At 47.8% G+C, this 20,849-nt stretch overlaps 1 protein-coding gene across 1 annotated transcript in view; it reads left to right on the top strand.

Annotated features, from left to right (window-relative positions):
- The window catches only part of LOC117879444 (neuronal acetylcholine receptor subunit alpha-7-like), a 102,441-nt gene that overhangs the window by 44,556 nt on the left and 37,036 nt on the right, over positions 1-20,849 (top strand). The window contains exons 3-6 of the mRNA XM_034774638.1: positions 11,934-11,978; positions 13,645-13,754; positions 15,173-15,252; positions 16,824-16,991. Coding sequence (XP_034630529.1) covers positions 11,934-11,978; positions 13,645-13,754; positions 15,173-15,252; positions 16,824-16,991 — 403 coding nt within the window. The remainder of the gene's footprint in view (positions 1-11,933; positions 11,979-13,644; positions 13,755-15,172; positions 15,253-16,823; positions 16,992-20,849) is intronic.

Here is a 20,849-nt window from a genome sequence, read left to right as displayed (position 1 = left end):
ATATAAGCGAAAGCCCCAAATATTGGGACTGTCCCTATAAAATTGGGACATCTAGTCATCCTAGTGCTGGACTTCCTCATTTATACCAGTGTGAGAATCAGGCCCTTTAGATTCAACGGCCTGGTCTATTCCCTTTTATTAGTGTAAATGGTGATCTTGCCCTCAGATCCAATTTTCATACATCTCTTGTTTATGTGGTCTGTAGCTCTCAGTAATAACTCTGTCTTTCTAATCCCACTCCCTAGCTCTGGGGGATGATAACAGGGGGAGAGATTGGTCTGACAGCGACCTGCTGGCATGGACCTGCTACATACTTGCGATGAGAGAAAGGGGCTCTGAGCAGACGGTTCTCTGCCCTTGGTAACTGCAGCTGAATGTGGCACTCGCCGGGCACAAGGGTGTATGTACGCACTCTCCATGCAGCAGTGGGGCTGTAGCAGGGCCGGCTCCTGGCACCAGCTCAGCAAGCAGGTGCTTGGGGCGGCCAATGGAGAGGGGCGGCATGTCCGACTCTTCGGCGGCGGGTCCCTCAGTCCCTCTCAGAGGGAAGGACCTGTTGCCGAAGAATGAAGCGGCTTGGGGAAACCCTACAGCCTTTCATTGCTCCCCAGAAACAGCTCTGTCCATATGGCCCTTAGAGAGCAAGAGGCTCCAAAGTGGGCGAGGAGGAGGCAGGGCCATGGACCTTGTCCTCACTGTCCACTGGCCAGGAGAGCAGTCTGCATGCACACTCCCACTGCATGGCGGGGGTTTCAGAGGAATTGTGGGGGGCTGTGCGTTTGAGGCACAACTGAGCCCCAAATGAGTAACGAGTGGCAGTGGAAATGAAGATAAATTACCCTCCAGTGAAATCCCAACCCCTTTTTAGGGCTGGCTTCAGCTAGTGGGAGTCATGGACTGTTTCCAATAGAAAGAGCCCACCACAGATTAAATGCCCAGGATGGGCTGAGTGCAGTGTTAGGGTTGTATGATCAAGCACTTCAATGTCATGTCAGGAATTTCCAAAAGTTAGTTGCCGGGGCAACATCCACTCAACCTTTTTAACTACCACCTTTCAAACAGAGAACCTCAGAGCTAGACGGGACCGCCAAGGTCACCTTGTCTCACCCCCTGCCAAGATGCAGGATTTGGGTCTAAACATATTTCTATTTTTAATGAAAACCCTACAACATCCAGGCTGTCCAGCTAACTGAATGTTGCCAGGGTAACCCTGCCTCTTAGAACTTCTTGTTTCTTGCAACATTAAATGAGGGGAAAACCAGCATTTGCACTATGCTAAATTACTAGTAGTGTTTATGAGGCCAGTGAGACACTGTTGGTAATCAGCATCTAGGAAGCCGGGAGTTTTAGAAATGGAGTACCTGAAGAAACACAAAAGGCAGGGGGAAAAAGCCAAGTGGCCTATTTCAGAAGTTAAAGTGGACTGTTCTAATTTAATCTATGCTGCAATAGTTCCTTATGGGACTGTCCGGTAAGTAGCAAACATGATGCCCCTTCAATAGGTCACCTGTGCGGATTGAACCGGGGACCTCTGGGTTAAAAAAAAGACCTGAGCTGCTCCTCATTGATCCAATGGATTAGCTGTAGTAGTGTGCCAAAAGTCACAAACTCAAACCTCAATACATAATCCAGCCACTATATGGAAACAAAAATACACATGACCAGCATGTTACAGTTAGAATAGCCAGAGCATAGTGTGTTCTGACTATGCTTCCTCCAAACTGCCCAGTGATACACCCGTTCTGTTAGCCCTACATCACCAAGAAACTGCCATTATACTACGGCTATTTCCTGGTAGAGGAGATGCATTGACTTTGCAGACCTGTTATGGAATCATAGACGATTAGGGTTGGAAGAGACCTCAGGAGGTCATCTAGTCCAACCCCCTGCTCAAAGCAGGACCAACCCCAACTAAATCATCCCAGCCAGGGCTTTGTCAAGCCGGGCCTTAGAAACCTCTAAGGATGGAGGTTCCACCACCTCCCTAGGTAACCTATTCCAATGCTTCACCACCCTCCTAGTGAAATAGTGTTTCCTAATATCCAACCTAAACCTCCCCCACTGCAACTTGAGACCATTACTCCTTGTCCTGTCATCTGCCACCACTGAGAACAGACTAGATCCATCCTCTGTGGAAAACCCCACCCCCTCTTCAGGTAGTTGAAGGCAGCTATCAAATCCCCCCTCACTCTTCTCTTCTGCAGACTAAATAAGCCCAGTTCCCTCAGCCTCTCCTCGTAAGTCATGTGCCCCAGCCCCCAAATAGACGGGAATAATCACTTCCCTCGGTCTGCTGGCAATGCTCCTACTAATGCAGCCCAATATGCTGTTAGCCTTCTTGGCAACAAGGGCACATTGTTGACTCATATCCAGTTTCTCATCCAATGTAATCCCCAGATCCTTTTCTGCTGAACTGCTGCTTAGCCAATTGGTCCCCAGCCTGTAGCAGTGCATGGGATTCTTCCTTCCTAAGTGCAGGACTCTGCATTTGTCCTTGTTGAACCTCAGATTTCTTTTGGCCCAATCCTCCAATTTGTCTAGGTAACTCTGGCCCCTATTCCTACCCTCCAGCATATCTACCTCTCCCCAGCTTAGTGTCATCTGTGAACTTGCTGAGGGTGCAATTCATCCCATCATCCAGATCATTAATGAAGATCTGGAACAAAAAGGGCCCTAGGACCGACCCCGGGGGCACTCTGCTTGATACCAGCTGCCAACTAGACATTGAGCCGTTGATCACTACCCGTTGAGCCCGACGATCTAGCCAGCTTTCTATCCACCTTATAGTCCATTCATCCAGCCCATACTTCTTTAACTTGCTGGCAAGAATACTGTGGGAGACGATATCAAAAGCTTTGCTAAAGTCAAGGTATATCATGTCCACCGCTTTCCCCATATCCACAGACCCAGTTATCTCATCATAGAAGGCAATCAAGTTGGTCAGGTATGACTTGCCCTTGGTGAATCCATGTTGACTGTTCCTGATCACCTTCCTCTCCAAGTACTTCAAAATGGATTCCTTGAGGACCTGCTCCATGATTTTTCTAGGTACTGAGGTGAGGCTGACCAGTTTGTAGTTCCTCAGATTCTCCTTCTTCCCTTTTTTAAAGATAGGTACTATATTTGCCTTTTTCCAATCATCCGGGACCTCCTCCGATCGCCATGAGTTTTCAAAGATAATGGCCAATGGCTCTGAAATCACATCAGCCAATTCCCTCAGCACCCTTGGATGCATTAGATCTGGAACCATGGACTTGTGCATGTCCAGCTTTTCTAAATAGTCCTTAACCTGTTCTTTCACCACTGAGGGCTTCTCACCTCTTCCCCATAGTGTGCTACCCAGTGCAGCAGTCTGGGAGCTGACCTTGTTGGTGAAGACTGAGGCATAAAAAGCATTGAGTACTTCAGCTTTTCCACATCATCTCTCACTAGGTTGCCTCCCCCATTCAGTAAGGGTCCCACACTTTCCCTGACCTTCTTCTTGTTGCTAACATACCTGTAGAAACCTTCTTGTTACTCTTAACATCCCTTGCTAGCTGCAACTCCAATTGTGCTTCAGACTTCCTGATTACACCCCTGCATGCTCGAGCAATATTTTTATACTCCCCCCCTCGTCATCTGACCAAGATTCCACTTCTTGTAAGCTTCCTTTTTGTGTTTAAGCTCACCGAAGATTTCTCTGTTAAGCCAAGCTGGTCGCCTGCCATATTTACTATTCTTTCTACACATCGGGATGGTTTGTTCCTGCAACCTCAATAAGGATTCTTTAAAATACAGCCAGCTCTCCTGGACTCCTTTCCCCCTCATGTTATTCTCTCAGGGGATCCTGCCCATCAGTTTCCTGAGGGAGTCGAAGTCTGCTTTTCTGAAGTCCAGGGTCCGTATTCTGCTGCTGTCCACTCTGCCCTTACAAGAGACCAGAATCTGGCCCTTTCGCTTTACTAAACCCCTGGTGGCAACAAGGAAACCATGCTTGGTAAATTGTTATGTGATTTTATTCCTCTAAGAAAGTGTCTTAGCTTGATGTCAGTTTAGAAACTCTAGACACTACCCAGGTGAAAGGAAGAATAAATTATAAATTAATGGAGATATCCCATCTCCTAGAACTGGAAGGGACCTTGAAAGGTCATCATGTCCAGCCCCCTGCCTTCACTAGCAGGACCAAGTACTGATTTTGCCCCAGATCCCTAAGTGGCCCCCTCAAGGATTGAACTCACAACCCTGGGTTTAGCAGGCCAATGCTCAAACCACTGAGCTATCCCTCCCCCAGTTAGAAGAGCAATGTGTGTATGGAATCAGCTACAGTAAGCTGCAATGCAAGATACTTCCATCAGTCTGTGTGAAAAGTGTGCTTTTGGCAAGCTCTGTGGCTAGTGCGTCTCATTTTGAAAGCCATGTGCACGGGATGCAAAACTGCACATGCCTTCCTACATTGGAGACCGGCCTCATGGGCCCATAGAGGAGTCTACTCCCAGCAAACAAGCCATTGCATCAGAGTGGTCAGGTAGAAGGAGGAGTCTGAAATGGATAGAGGTCAGTGTTTGGGACTGGATGCTGAAATGGTTTAAGAGCTGCATATTTAAGACATTTCAAAGTTTGGCCTGATGCGAGTGTGGACATTGCACAAACCACGTGAAAACACGGGGCCATTGGTGATCAAAAAAGCCAGTAAACATACTGATCTCACTCAAAGACCCTAACAAGTCAATGGACCAGACCCTCAGCTGGGGTCAATTGGCATAGCACCAGGGAAGACGATGGGGCTTCGATGATTTATGCCAGCGGAGGATCTGGCACATCATACCTACCAGAGGCAGTGCCAGGGGATGGACTATTTTTGCTAGAGCTCCACATTCCCAAGAACTCAGATGGTGACTTCTGGTAGGGAACGGTCTGATCGATTCTTCTCTCTTTCTGGTTTTCAGTTTCTTGGGAATTATCATTCTGAATCCTGTGAAATAAAGTTGTGTTACTTTGCAACCTTCCAGCCAGAGTATTCATGTTGTTATCTAACGTCTCTGTATGTGTGCTGTATATTTAAGCATGGGCCTGGTTTTCAGCAAATGCAGGTGTACAGCTGCAGTCCTAACTTGCAGCTGAAATTATTCCATTGACAGTTGCAAACTGGGCAGTTTGGACACATCAGAAAAAGTTTCAAAGACTTTGGAAAAATCACATCCTGCCCGTCTGGGAAACCCTCACATCCCCATTTGACAACTGGAAGGGGCTACTGTGTTGCTTCCCGGCATTATTCCCAGCAGTGAACGGTTATAAATCTCACAAACAGCCCTTTCCCTGTCTTGCTCTCCACAAAGCAGAAGTCACTCTGTGAGCTCAAACGGGCCCTGAGGCAAGGTTGAGAACAGACTGTGGATGGCCACCAGGGGGGCCTACAGGGAAATGTTTTTCCAAGGCTGCCAGAGACTCAAGCAGCCGGGTGTTGGTCAAAATTCTTGCTGAGAGAAAGAACACTCAGTTCACGGGACTCCCCTACCAGAGACCTAGAGTCCAGGACCAAACCTGAGTTGTTTAAAGCCTAATTCAGAGGTCATTGTGACGGGGACTTCAGACCCAGGGGGCCATGACTGAAAGTAAAGCTTACAGCCCTAAGGAGGAGGATGCTAAAGACCCTGGACTTGAGAGGAGTGTTTACAGGCCTGGGATGGCGCCTGTCTACAGTCATTAAGTTCCAAACTTGTAGGCCTGCCATGGAAAGTCTGTGCTGATGCATCCCCTATAGCTTCCATTCATATGACTGCTAGGATTGTTTCATTAAATACTAAAGTAAGTGCTGAGTCTTTTCCTTCACAGTGCTGAAGCCCACGGTATAAGCCAATCACTTGGGAGACTCCTCAATGGGAAAAACATTTCCTGCCAAAAACGTTGCTGAGGGGCAATGCCCCAGCCTGCGCTGCCTAAGAACTTGTCTCCATGGGGAAGTTATTGCACAGCAAGTAGGGTGTGAATTTACAGCACACGAGTTCCCTGGGCAGACACTCCTACTGCACTTGGAAATGTCTTGTCTTGCACTAGGTGCTCGTGAATGCACCTAAATCTCTCCAGGATTCTCTGCTCTTGCAGACCTCAAGAGGCTCACAGGAAGGGACAGATGCCGCTGGATCTCCTCCCCCAAAGCTCCCAGCCCTCACCCTGCCCCAAGGGTGCCAAGGATGCCAACAAACTTGGTGCGGGGAGAGGTGGTGAAGTTTCCCTCCTGTACACCTCAGGAGGCCCACAGGAAGGGGGAAGACGCCCAAGCCCCTGGCCCAAATCCCCAAACTGTAAAATGTTCTGAACGATGCGACTCACCAAACAGGGCAAAACTTCACCTAATGCAAAATGCTGATTTCTTACCAAAGGGGTTATCTCCTGCCTGTGGCAGGGCAGGGGTAAAACCCCCTTTAAAGCCCTGCCAAGGTGCTGGCTGCAGTCTGCTCGCTGGCCAGGAGGCCAGGGGAGAGACGCGGGTATTCAGCAGGGAGCCCAGCTGCAAGCCCTCATCAGGCCTGGCTCAGAGGACAGCTGGGCTGAGGCACGGGAGGGCTAGAAAAACCCTGAACAAACCTCAGTGAGGAGGCTAGCCTGGGAGGAGACAGGAGGGTAGTATCGCTGTCTCCTTACCAAGGTGGAAAGCCTCCAAGGCAGGAGACCCTGGGGAGGGTCTGTGGGGCGCTAGCTGTAGGGAGAGCGGGGAACTGCACGGACGCTGTAAATAAAGACACTGGGTGATCCAGCAAAAGAAGGCGTGAAAGACTCTTTATTCTACCAGCCTAAACACAGGGTGCAGGCGGAAAAGTGGGAGAGTCTGCACTGACCCTGTGACACTGCCCATCAGGAAGGACTACTGACTCCACATGGGCTATTGTGGGATCACAACACAAAGGCTTTGTCAGTTGCCCCATCACACCCATAAAGAGCCTATGTGCAAAAGGCTCCTCCTATCCACTTGAATTCAGAAGAAGGAAATAAAACTAGAGGACAAGAATATTTTTCATCTCTCTCTCTCTCTGCTGTTTGGACTCTCACGGGGCTGGAGCTGGTAAACAGGAGACGAGCTCCCAAGGGTCAGGCTGCGTTAGCCCTACAAGCCATTCAGTGCTGACAGATTACTACAACTCTGTCACCTTTTGGAACCATAGACTGTCACTCATGTGTGTCTGTGTGTTGCCTGCTTTAACCTGTAAATAACGTTCTCATTTATTTTTCCTAGTTAATAAATCCTCAGTTAGTTTATTATAGGATTGGTTGTAAGCATTGACTTTGGTGTGAGATCCAAGGTACAAATTGACCTGGGGGAGGTGACTGATCTCTTGATATTGGCAGCAACCTGGATGTTTTGTGATCTTTGGTGTAAGTGACCATTTATCACTTAGTCCAGCTTGCCTGGGTGGCAAGATAAAGTGACATGCCCAAGGAACTGTCTGTGACTCCATGGTAAGACTGGTACAGGGATCCAGGAGGTCACATTTGTTACTGACTTGGTGCCATCTAATTATAGAACACACCGCCGGTTTGGGGTGTCTGCCCTGACGTCGTCACTCATGGCCGTGAGCCACTCCAGGCAGCACGACAGATGTGCATGGCTTAAGCTGCTCATATTTTCGCTGACTCTTCATGGGCAGCAAATTTGCATGTCTACTGTGAAGGTGACTGTGCAGAGAGACTGCAGTTTGGGGTAGCGCAACTGGTCATTTCCCAGAGCGAATATCTGCATTGCAGGAATGCGACTACAGCTGCGGCCTCGTTCTCTTTGGGAGCCACAAAACGTTGCAACATGCCCATGCCACTTCCAGTTCGCTTGTGCCTTCAGTGCCTGTGGGTTTTGGACATAGTGGAACTACGGGCAGGAAAAGACAGTGGATTCATTTTCATGCGGGGGAGCAGGAGAGCTGGGGATGTGACAAGTCGCTTGGCTTTGAGGACGCTGGCAGACACATTCTTTTTATCCTCAGCTCCTTCGGGGACTTGGATTCAGAGGCTCTCTCGTTATCTGCACACAGCTGCGTCATTGGCAGCGACGTTAGGCATGGTCATGGATGGGAAAGGACTGCTCCCGTTCACTCTCAGTGGAAGACCCAGAGAAAGCATTAGTAGCAAAAAGGACATTGGTGGCAGTGAAACGAGAACAGGCTGGGGTAGTGCATGCAGATGGCATTAGCCACACAGGGGCTCAGACTGCAGTGCTGCCCATCACGGCAGACGGGTATTCACAAGCTTGGTGGGGGCCAGCTGCCCAAGTTGGCCAAACATAAATCAATGGACCAGGAATTTCTCATGTGCAGTCTGCCTGCGGGGGGGGGGGGGGGGGGGGAGGAGAACAGTTGGAGGTGGGATTGTTTGCCTGAAGCTCTGTGGGCAGTTTGACAAGGTGTCTGTCACGTAGGCCTGGTCCACACTACGAGGTTAGGTCAATGCAAGGCAGCTTATATTGACTTAATGATGTCAGCGTCTATGCTCGAATGGTGCTTCCGTCGGGTGAGTCTCCCTGTACACCCACACGAGAACTCCACCCCCACAAGAGGCGCAGGGCTTATGTTGGTGTCGTTAGGGGCGATGCAGCATCCACATAGACACTGCATTACTTATGTTGCCTGTTGGCTGTCAGCCCCCAGTGGGGCTGACAGCTGGAGTCCTGCCCCCCCCCCAATCCTGATGCTGGCAACCCGAGCTGTCAGCAGGGTTCACGGCTGCCCCCACCCCGCCCTGGTGCTGACAGCCCAAGCGGTCAGCCATGCGCAGGGCTCACCCAGCGCCCCGCTGACAGCTCGGGCTGTCAGCTCTGGGGTGTGGGGACTGCCGGCTGTGAGCCTGTGCCCGGCTGACAACTTAGGCTGCTGGGCTCCAGCTGTCAGTGCCCCACAATGCCCCACACAGTTCAGTGAAAGCTGTCCTAGTGAGGACGTGCATCACAGACAGAAGGGGCATCATGTGGATGTGAACCACTGCTTCAGTTACTGCACTGGCTGTAGGTCAATTGAATTTTGTAGTGTAGACAAGCCCTTCCACTGGGACAGTTTGAATCAAACCAGAGGTTTGGGCTTTTGCAAAAGTTTCTGAACTTGTGGGGGAACAAATAGCTTGGACTAGAAACTCCACCGCTGACTAGTTCCTTTGGCCCCTGGGAGGGCTGACGCTTTCAACTAGTTTGGGAAAAACCAGAGAGTTCATAGGGGATTGGTTCCCTAAGTATTTGGAAGCCCTGGGGACTTTGTATAAAAGACTGCAGGCTACAGACCGCACAGCTTTTTGTGCTTCCTGGCTTGTATTCATGGGAGGAAGTTACACGAGGAGAGAGATCCACCGGGATCAGTTATCCTACAGAGCTTTCAACCTACACAGGACCAGAAAGAGCCACTAGGGCTAACAATCTCTTCGGTTTGCTCCACAGACTCCCAGACCTAATGGGCTTGTGGCTCCTCAACTTAATGGCCACCCCGGCTGAGACCACAGAGTAGCTCCGACACCTGCAGAGTTTTTATAGCTCCACACGAGCAGAGGGCAGCTGAAGCATCTGCCTAGCTGGGAGCTGAGAACTTCTAAAAATTGGACATTTCATTGAGGCGCCTAAGTGGGAGCTGAATTCTTTTGAAAATCTGGCATCGTATCTCAGTCATTAATGTCTGCAAAGGAACTTAATTGACTTCGAGTGAAATCCTGGCCCCATCGAATTCAGTGGAGCCAAAATGTCACCCTTTGTCTTAATGAAGTTGTGTCTGGGAATTATTCGTATATTTCCATTCAAAGCGTTTGCTATTATGGCCTGTTCGTCCCCAGCTCTTACCAGCCTGATGGGTTTTGTGTGGGGTCCCGTGTCTCTTTGATCATTGCAGTCCAAATCCAGTGTGCTATAGCTCACAAGATTTCCCATGATATTCCACAGTCGCTTTGTTCAATGCCACTTACTGAAACACGGGCATCTCAGGCCCATTACTTTCTCTATCTCCATTGCATTGTAGCGAATCCGTCCGTTCTCTCAGCTAGCTTTGTGCTTACTGCTTCTCCTTTGCTACAAGGAACGAGAGCAACAACAAAAACGATGCATTCCTAGTACAAAGGAAGGGGAGGTTTTAGGTCAAAATGATCATTTGCCCAGCCCATCAGCCCCGGAGAATAGAAAGCATGCTGCCCACCTGGCCAATCATAGAATCATAGAATCATAGAATATCAGAGTTGGAAGGGACCTCAAGAGGTCATCTAGTCCAACCCCCTGGCTCAAAGCAGGACCAATTCCCAGCTAAATCATCCCAGCCAGGGCTTTGTCAAGCTGGGCCTTAAAAACTTCCAAGGAAGGAGACTCCACCACCTCCCTAGGTAACGCATTCCAGTGCTTCACCACCCTCCTAGTGAAATAGTTTTTCCTGATATCCAACCTGGACCTCCCCCACTGCAACTTGAGACCATTGCTCCTTGTTCTGTCATCTGCCACCACTGAGAACAGCCGAGCTCCATCCTCTTTGGAACCCCCCTTCAGGTAGTTGAAAGCAGCTATCAAATCCCCCCTCACTCTTCTCTTCTGGAGACTAAACAATCCCAGTTCCCTCAGCCTAAATCCCTGTGCAGGTGGCAGGGGGAGAAACAGGTTCTGCAGGTTGCTGGTCTCCATCCTGTGCTGGTTGGCTGAGAATGATGAGAAATGGGAGGGGCCTTGGATCTGCTACACCCTCCCCCGATGCACGGCCAGCAGAGCTGAGCTAGTGCAGAGTGGGGAGTCACCTGTTTTTGCTGTGGCCTAGAGCAAGGGGAGCATAGGGATGAGTTCCAATTTCTCCCAGTCCGTCCCTGCACTGCTTTTGGGGCATCCCAGCTACCCCTTGCATAGGGAGAGGCACTAAGTGACAGTGGAGCCCCTTAGCAGCCACTCCTCGAGCTTGCAAACTCTGGGCAGTTCACAGCGGAGTTTGAAAAGACGTTGCATGCCTGCACAAGTGCCAGCAGAGGCTGTGAATGGTCACAGATATGCTTAAGCACTGGGAGTATTAAGTCTGAAATCAATGGTGCCCTTGGCTCCTACATGCAAATGGGGGAAGTATGGGTGTGTCGGAGGGGGTATGGGCTTGCGTGTCCCGCCCATGCGAATGAGGTGCGTAGCTGTATGCTCCTCTCTATGATATGAGCCCACAAATTGGTAGTTGTGCAGCCATGTTCTTGGCCTGCTGGGTGAGCTTGAGCAATCCACTTGACCTCTTTGTGCCTTAGTCTCACCATCTGTAAAATGGGGTCGCGGCACTTATCTCTTTTGCAAAGCACTTTGAGATCTGTAGCTGAAAAGCACTAGGTATTGTTGTTATGGATAGAGAATTGGATTCCAGGGTGTTCTGTAGCCTGCTTAGAGTTGTGTTTAGACACACAGAGCTCCACATCGGTTCTGCATAGCATCCTCTTAATAAACATCATTTTCACAGTTTGCCGACGTGCCCTAATGTCTGCTCAAGACCAGTATTTTCTATATAAATTTCAATGACGTAACTTTAAGATGCATCTTGGGAATCTATTCACGATTCATCTGTAGCAACAATAATGACAGCGTTAATCCTCTCCAGTTACTGCATGTCACAGAGTCTGTAGTTTATTTTACCACTGCCATCTAATTAAAATGAAAATCTCCGATAGCTTTTGTAGAGAATAAATGTCTTCAAATAAATAATGGCCATGGTAAATTATTTTCATTGCTGATGTTGATGAATTATAATGAGTGCTGAATTTTCATAGATTTGTTTTTAAGGCCAGAAGGAACTATTATAATTATTTAGTCTGATCTTCTACATCAAATGGGTCAGAGATTTCACCCAATGACGCCAGCATCGAGTCCATAATTTGTGACTGCAATATTTGCATTCATTTATCCTGCGAGTTGGGTTTGAGTTTCATTTTGTGGGGAAAGAACCCACAATATTTTCTTGGTCTCATTAGGTTTTCTTCTCTGTTTTTTGAAGGATGAGAAGAACCAGGTGCTGATAACGAACGCTTGGCTACAGATGGTGAGTAACTTTGCATCAGCACTGAACAGAAATTGTTGTAAAAGGAAGTTATTGAATATGATCCTTTGGCAGGAGAACTGTCTGTCATCTTCTATACTGGGACACAAGCAAATTGAGCTCTTGGAAATATTGCTGAAGATGGATTTCCAAAGCAGCATACAGGAGGAAGGTGCCCGACTCTGACCGGCTTTCAATGAGAGTTGGGTCCTCTGAAAATCCCACTTCCACTTATCACTTCCTTTCAGATCTGAAAATGAAGTGATTGGCCATATTAAGTCCTGTTGTAACTCTAATGATCTCAGTGGAGTTGGTCCAATGAGCCTTAAGGCACAGATGTTAATAAATGAGGCTCTGAACACGTTTAGGGCGTTGAAATTGGAGGGCTGATTTTCAAAGGCTGCAGTTTCCACTGAAGTCAATGATTGGGATTTCCAAAGGTGCCTCAAATCCTAATGAAGCTGCACCTCTTGCTTTCTTAAATTCCCTTGAGAATCCCAGATAGTGTCTAAATATGGACTTAAAGGCCTGACTGTAGGACCCAGGGGAAATTTCCAAGAGTGCCTAAGGAACTTAGAAGCATAAGTCCCATTGCAAATCAATGGGACAGACTCCTAAACCACTTAGGCACTTTTGGAACTCTCCTTCCCTCCCATTTTTTTTAAAAAAAATTCCCTTAATTATTATCTGCCCTATATAACAAGCTATGGCGCCCAGGTTGTGGTCTTCACAGATCGCATAGGATAAGTAAGTCTGCAATTAAAGTGTGTACAAGGAAAGCTCAGATAGTTGTCATCCCTGTGCGGTATTACTCCTGAATTAATGTTCCAGTGTAGGATTAAGCATTGCTGTATGGTAGTGGGTATCATTTATTCTTATGCAACATAAACCTGAGTTTCTGATTTATTTGTGGTCATTGGAACTGCCTCTTCAAAGCTAAAAGACCACAGGAGAGATGAATGATTTAACTAACTCTAATGTTACATTAGAAACCAAATATATTATCTGAATGGAGCAAACGATTCTTCTGCTTGTCCACTCCATTGTAGTTTATGGTATGAGTGATCTTGGTTATAAAAAAAAAAAAAAAAGAATTACCTAATTTATTCCAACCTATACTTTTACACTGCTGCCATGTTATTATTGTCATACCCTCTTGTGTGCATATACTTTGGACAGGAGAACCTTGATACGCTGTAGTCTTCAGTCAAGAATCTGTACTGATCAGCAAAAATTCAAATCTGGCATTTTTGTAGGGGCAGGGAAAATATCATAAACAATCATTTTGGAATACGGAGGGCAGTTGTATGCTTTCCAGGCCAGGCCCTCAGCTGGTATAAGTCAGCATCCACCGATTTAACATGGGAAATAACTATTTCCGTATAGATTTTTCTAAACAACAAACATGTTAAAATATAATAGTCCAAATGTGAAGTCATTACCCTGCGAGCTCCTCAGTGCATACACCAGTCTGTTTCATTGTCGTCACTTGTTATTAACCCTAGAACAGTAATTATTAGGTTATCATTGCTATTGCTGATATTCATTGTCTTTCCCTGGCACCCAAATGTGCCAGGCACTTTCCAAACATACAGGGAAACATTCCTTTCCCCTATGATCCTATATTGTAGAAATGATAAATAACATTTGTGTCTATATTTCCCTCTAGTACTGGATTGACGTTTACTTGTCTTGGGATCAGTATGCATACCCAGGAGTCCAGAACTTACGATTTCCCGCTGACCAGATATGGGTGCCAGACATTCTTCTGTATAACAGGTACGGAAGGTTTATAAGTCCTGAGACAAACACTGAGTCAGTTCATCCCCTGGTGTAAATCAGTGTAGCTCCATTGACTTCAAACGGAGATTACTCCAGCTGAGAATCAGGTTTGTGGCCTCCAAGCAATGGAAACAAACCCAGACAAGTGCTGCAGTACAGTGAAAAGTCTAGATGGAAGTACAAAGTTATCTTAACGATGCTCGTAACATAGAAATGGCTTGAGGCCTTTGGCCATGGTCTATATAATGAAAGATTAAGTTATGATTACCTATCTTGTGCTAATGTAAATAACGATGCTGGTTTCATTTGACGTTTGTGCTTTTGTAGTCTCCTGGTACAGCCTTATGGAAAATTAGATGATGTTAGCACTTAAAAATATCACAATTACATATAGCTAAAAGACTACACATAGGGACCGACAAAGCCCAGGAAACTCGATAGAAATAGTCCTTCTAGCTTCACTGGGAGTTGAATCAGGCCCTAAGATTGTAAAATAATTACAAAATGCCCTTCAGTTCAGAGGGAGTGCAAGACAATGCCAGCACAGGAAAGTCTGCAATAGCCATTTTGAAGACAAGTTGTCTAAAATATCAAGCTCTAAAGGGTTGGATTGTTTGATTCAGTTTGGATAAGTATCCAGCAGTCTGGAAGCTTCCCCAAACCTCAACTAACTCCTGAAATTATAGAGATCCAACCCACAAGGTCTGCACCCAACATTGTGCCTATTATTATTATTGGTATCTCTGTAGCACCTCCGAGCCCCAGCCGTTGACCAGGACCCCACTGCGCTAGGTGCTGTACAAACACAGAACAAAAAGCCCCTAAGAGCTTACAATCCAGATCCCTGAGCACCCACAAAGACCTGCCATGCCATCTGAGCCCCCAACAGTTCCCTTTCTTCTCCGGCCACTTCACCGCTGGCCTGTGACTTCTTGCTCTCTTTGAAGAGGAGCTGTAGTTCCAAGCTGCTGCTAAGCTAGCACCTAGTACCTGCACCTTGAGTAAGGTGCCACTTGGCCAGAGGTTACAAAGGGCCCAGGGCCCCATCATCGTCTCCCACTGTCACAGCCTTGGCATGAAAGGCAATGAGCTCGTCTGAAAATCAGGCCATTTCAGTTAGTTGCCTAAAGGGGAGCGGAGCTCCTTACAGCTGCTCTCCCTCAGTGACTGGGGCCGTCTGGGGGTCCAGCCAGCTGGCTGAGAGCTGGACCCTTTATCCAACTGATCTAAATCTTGAAAGAAGATCCAAGCTCAGTTTGGAGTGAGCTAGAGATTCCAACTAATGCTATTTTACAAAGTTCACCCACCGGTCCCTAATCCACACACCCGCTCTTCAGAAATGAATGATCGTTACTTTACTGTGCACCACATTTTGAATTCAAGGGCCTGTGGGGTTTTTTTATGTTGTGTTTTAGTGCGGATGAAAGATTCGATGCCACGTTTCACACGAATGTGTTGGTGAATTATTCTGGATCTTGTCAGTACATTCCTCCAGGTAGGAGACGGATTTTGTTTGTTGGTTTAAATCAATTTACTTGAATGGCGTCAATCAATTTTTCCTGTTTAGAGAATTAATTGTATCAGTTTAAAAGCAGATCGGGATGAGAAGCTTTGTGCGCTCTATGCGGTGGGACAGACTTCCGAAAGAATTCAGCTTCTATTTTAGACCCCTAAATACAGGCCAGCTATTGAAATGTGTTCAGCATCCAGCGGCTCCCACTGTGACAAAAAGGTTTAGCACCATACAATGCTGAAGCTTTTGATGATCCGGCAGAAACACAGGCACCTAAGGAACTTTTACTGCAAAAACTTAGGTGGCAACAAGTTTACGGGACTATGAGGATCTGCAGCAGCTGAGCAGGGTTTGTATGAATCTCACCAGGGTCCAATTCTGGGATTTAGGTGCTTAAAGTGGCCGTCAAGCATCTAAGTCTCTTTGTGAATCTCAGCCTATCTGCTTATGTCACTTCTATGGCCCCATTCCTGTGGTATCTGAGCACCTCACAGCCTTTAGTGGGCTTATCCTCATAGCCCCCGTGAGGCAGGGCAGTGCTGTTATCCCTGTTTTAGAGGCTAGGAACTGGAGCACAAAGAGACTAAGCGACTTGCCCAACGTCATACAGGAAGTCTGTGGTAGAGCAAAGACCTGAACCCTGATCGGTGGAGTCCCAGGCTGGTGCCCTGACCACGGGGAAGAGGAACTTCACTGCAGACAACTGAAATTTAATGGTTCTCAGTCCCAGAGCAGAGATACGTGGGATTCTGTTAGCTTCACTGCAAGGCCATTGTGTAGACAGGCACAGATTGGTATCATGGGGTAGGATTGCCCAGCAAGCTTCCCAGGGCATCTCCACGCTGCGTCTGGAAGTGAGTCCCCCAGCCTGAGTTCACAAACTAGTATACATGGGGCTCGCACGAGTGCACTAAAAATAGCGGTGCAGACAATGCTTTGACGTTGCAACGTGGGCTGTCAGTCCAACCCCCACATCCAACCCCACCCCAGGCTTGAGAGCCCCCGCCTCGGCCCCAGCTATTTTTAAGTGCACTAGGATGACCTAGGGTGGGAGGCTTGCACCAGACACAGTGTAGACAGACCCCTAGAGAACATACATGAGGGAAGACCTGGCGATATGGCCCAAAGAGAATAAGCATGGCAAAGAAAACAAAGGGGCAAAAGGTCACGAATTTGTATGTTTGTTGATATCCCCTGAGCTGGTTTCTCTGCTGGTGTACGTCGGTGTAGCGCCACTGAACTCAACACGGCATGCACCCATTTACACACTGGAGAGAATTTGGCCCCTATCTCTTTAGAAACACTGCATCAGCTGGGTCTCTCTTTTGCAGAATGTAACTGCAAAAGGAAAGTCATTTGGCTCAGGAAATCGTAAGTGCTGTTAGTGGAACAGTTCGATTAGAAATTCTAATCGGCGTCTGCTCAGCGGGATTGAGTCTAATTGTAGAGAGAGGCCTGAGAGTTCCACAGGATCTCAGCACAATGTCATTTCATTTTGCATTTGCCCTTCAGACCTCAGATGTCTGTTTCCCCCCTCTAACATCTATTCTCAGGCATTCTGAAGAGCACGTGTTACATTGACGTCCGCTGGTTCCCTTTCGATGTGCAAAAATGCGATTTGAAATTTGGTTCATGGACCCACAATGGCTGGCTGCTTGATCTGCAGATGCTTGAAGCTGATATTTCCAATTACATATCAAATGGAGAATGGGATTTAGTGGGTAAGTTGGCTCGCTTAGAAATCTAAAGGAGTTGAAACTTTAAGGCAAATTGAATACATGGGAATGACGGCTCTTATCTGGACATTTGAAGTACAGGTATTAAAAGCTCCTATTTGAAAAGCAGTAGAAATCTCACAATTGGACTGCAGACAATGTTTCAAGTGTTTTCTTTCTTGTCCTGCTGAGTTAACTAAAGCTACAATAGGGAGCCTGTGGGCATATTGCTGTGGGGTCTGATAACCTATGAAATTCTACTGACGTCAGTACATGCAGGGGGTCAGCACAGAACTTGGATATCTGGGTCTTCTACGTGCATAGTGAACATCGAATCACGTTTCTGCAACTTATTTAGCCTAAAGGGGATTAGGTTTGAAAGTCTGATCACAGCAGGAACTCTTGCAAAACCCCAAACCAAACAAATCCCCAAACCATATACCCAGAGCCTGGTCTACACTTCAAACTTGGGTCGACATCCCTACAGCACTCATGGGTCTGAAAATTCCACGCTCTGTGAGCCCTGGCTACACCAACCTAACCCCCAGTGTAGACCCAGCTATGTCGACAGAAGTCTGTTTCTGTTGACCTAGCTACCCTCGCTTGGGGAGGTGGAGTTCCTATAGCAACAGAAAAAACCCTTCCGTCATTGTAGTCTGCGTCTACACTATGGGGTTAGAGACGCACAGCTGTGGTGCTGTAGTAGCTATACCGGTATAGCGCCATCAGTGTAGACATGTCCCAGGTCAGCAAAGTCTCTATTCAGTAAAGTCACTAGCCTCCCCTCTGCTACATCAGGTCAGTGCATTCCAAACATTCATTCTACTGTTCCAGAAGAAAACTGTACTTTTAAAAAGCTGATGCTTCTCACAGACTCCGTTCTGTGTTGCTCTGTCTGCATCTAGGGGTGGGGTGGGCCACGTGTAGACCTTGATTAGCTTGCTACAGCGTGAGCTTGGTTACATGTGGCCCTTCCCATAGCTGGAGCCTGGCAGCTGCAATGTGAAGTCTTAAGGCAGGGGATCTCAGAGGTGAGAAACTAATGGGAACCATCAGGATTCTGTTTTCAGGAAGGGTAAAGGACTCCACTAGGAGGGGAAAAGTCCAAAGGTCCATCCCACTCAGCGCTGCACTGGTTTTCAAATACTCCTCTACAGGTTTAGGAGCTCAGGAGAGGGCCCCGTTTGGTTATTTCTGGCTTAAAATCCTGCCTTCAACAAGCATCGCTGAGGAACACATTTGGTGTTCGAGTTGCCTGCGCTTGTTCCCGCAGGCCTGGATGGAATTGTGTCAGCTCTCACATCACTCCGACAGTGGCCAATGCAATAATGGGGTTAGACAAGCAGCCTGCCTAACACGACCAGGGCCTTCTCTTCTAAAGAAAGCCCCTTCTCTGTATCAACCTGACACACTGGTGCTACACATTGCACACATTATGGTGAATCAGACCTGTTGACCCTTAAGCGTCAAAGCAAAACAGTGCACAGTGAAGGAAGAGAAGATCCAGACGATACAACCAGAGGAGAAAAACGTGATGGGTGCTGAGTCTCTGTTGCCACTGTGGACATTGTCAACTGCAGGATCAGGCTGTCAACAGTCTACTGCACACTGGGTGTGATGGACAACTATCGAAAGCCGCAGTGTCTCCAGACATCAGTCACTAAGGGTGGGGAAGGCAAACTGTAGATACCCGTTTCCGTTCCCTACCCCTCGAGCACTCCCTTGGAGGTAGGGTTGTCTCTGTGGCTGTCACACCTGTTTCTCCTTCATCTAGGCCCCTTTAAGAACGCCCCTCTTTAACTCTCCCTTGCAGGCTTTCCCTGGCTAAGGTGCTACAGGAGCCAAACGTGCTCCTCAGAGCTGCCCCTTCCACCAGCCCCAGCTCCACAGTCTCCTCTTCCCCCCGTTTCCTGTCTCTAATAGTCTCAGCCACCGTCTCCAAAACACCCCTCGCCTACAGCTTCCTGCTGCCTTTCAGACTGGAAATCACCTAATTCCTCTCAGGTAGGGCTCAGAATTGGCGTAGCCCCAGGCTCTCCAGCCCGTGGACAAGCCACCATGTTCAAGCTGGCATCTTTCCGGTTCACTCAAAAGTCTGACCTGATGAGCAAACCAGACCAACACAAACCAGGGAAAAGAGCGAAAGAACAGCAAATGCTAGGACATGGCAGCATCTGTCACATTTGCAGTTCAGATGCTAGAAAATTAGAGGCACAGCCTACAGCCCATGACGCTAATCGTCCTGCAGCCAGTCTGAGGGTAAATCTCCTCTTACCACGGCTGGGATGCCCAGGACTGCTTGTAGCTTGTCACAGCAAATTGCTGCAAGGTTAGATTTCCCTGGCCGGCTAAGCAGGCTTCTTATTAAATAGAAGGTCAGGAGAGAGCGAGAGAGAGAGAAGGCTACTGTGAGGTTGGGAGTAGCAGGAACTTTACGTTCCCATCTCCAAAGTACTGAAAACACAGCCATGGAGGTGATGCTGACGTGGCCTGGGTTACCTGAACTCTGCATTTTTGTCCTTTGATTTTTCCGTTTTCCTTAATTAAAAACAAACCCTTTGAATTTCCTGACATTCTGAGTCTGTTTTCTAAAAACAAAACACAGAATCATCAACTAAGGCTCTCTCCATCTTCCCTTCAGCTTACCTGTCTTTACGTCCTTAGCTGCGGTGTCACAGAATGGGTGCGTCTGAGGCTAGGTCTACACTACCTGCCTGAATCGACGGGTAGAAATCGACCTCTCGGGGATCGATTTATCGCGTCCCGTTGGAACGCGACAATCGATCCCCAAATCAACACTCTTACTCCACCAGCGGAGGTGGGAGTAAGCGCCATTGACGGGAAGCCGCAGAGGTTGATTTTGCCGCTGTCCCTACAGCGGGGTAAGTCAGCTGCGATATGTCGAATTCAGCTACGCTATTCGCGTAGCTGAATTTGCGTATCTTAAATTGACCCCCTCCCCCCGTAGTGAAGACCTGCCCTGAGAATCACCTTGGGATTTTCAGTTCTCTCATACAAAAGTCACGGTGACATTTCAATGCATATTATAGGTCCCGTTTTCAAAAGGGGGACAATGGAGAATCCCCGCACACCCTTCTGAAATTCTGGCCCTTATCATTCTAAGAAGTGAGCTGAATGGCCCTCCGCAAACCGCACGGAGAGCGCTTGTGGGGGTGTATTAGCATGCGAATATGTGGAACAGACTTCATAGATGGTACAGGGTGTGCGTGAAATCTCATGGTGCTCTCCGTTTCACACAAACCAGATCATTAACCACGCCATGTTTCCAAAAAACAAAGGCACCAATTCTCAGGGGGTTCCTAGGCCAAGCTGTTTTCCAGATGAATTTTCAGAAAATGTGCAGACAGTTTTCCAGCTCTGATCTTCCACACCGCCATAGCTGAATGCCCATCCGAGGGCTACCAAACCTTCCTAAAATATCCCCCCCGCCATCTGTCAGGGTGGCACAGAAGAAATTTCAGCTGGATCACTTGAGTTTTGCCAACGCTGGGGGAAAGGAACTTATAAAAAAGACAGTGAGTTACAACCTTAACTGCAAAAACTACCATCTGTCTAACATTCGGTTTTTCCTGCTGAAGAGAACTCAGCTGTGAAAAACTGGCTGAATGTACGAAGGATGAGTCTGCTGTAATTCAACTGCAATATGTCTCTCCATTAATGAGTTCTTGTGACAGGGTGTTGGGCACGGACTGCTAAGCCAGCCCTCTGTCACTCCAGCTCCAATTAAGGGAGGTAAATTGGAGCTGGCTAGAGCCACCTGTACCTGATTGACAAAGGGGAAACAGCAGCCTACCTAATTAGCCTGGGGCTGCACAAAAGCCTCAGAGGAAGGAAGCCGGGGGG

This window comes from Trachemys scripta, chromosome 6 (assembly GCF_013100865.1).
Source record: "Trachemys scripta elegans isolate TJP31775 chromosome 6, CAS_Tse_1.0, whole genome shotgun sequence".
In the NCBI taxonomy this organism is placed as follows: Eukaryota; Metazoa; Chordata; order Testudines; family Emydidae; genus Trachemys; species Trachemys scripta.
The sequence above is the reverse complement of the archived record's forward strand: the minus strand, read 5'-3'. Positions and strand labels throughout refer to the sequence as shown.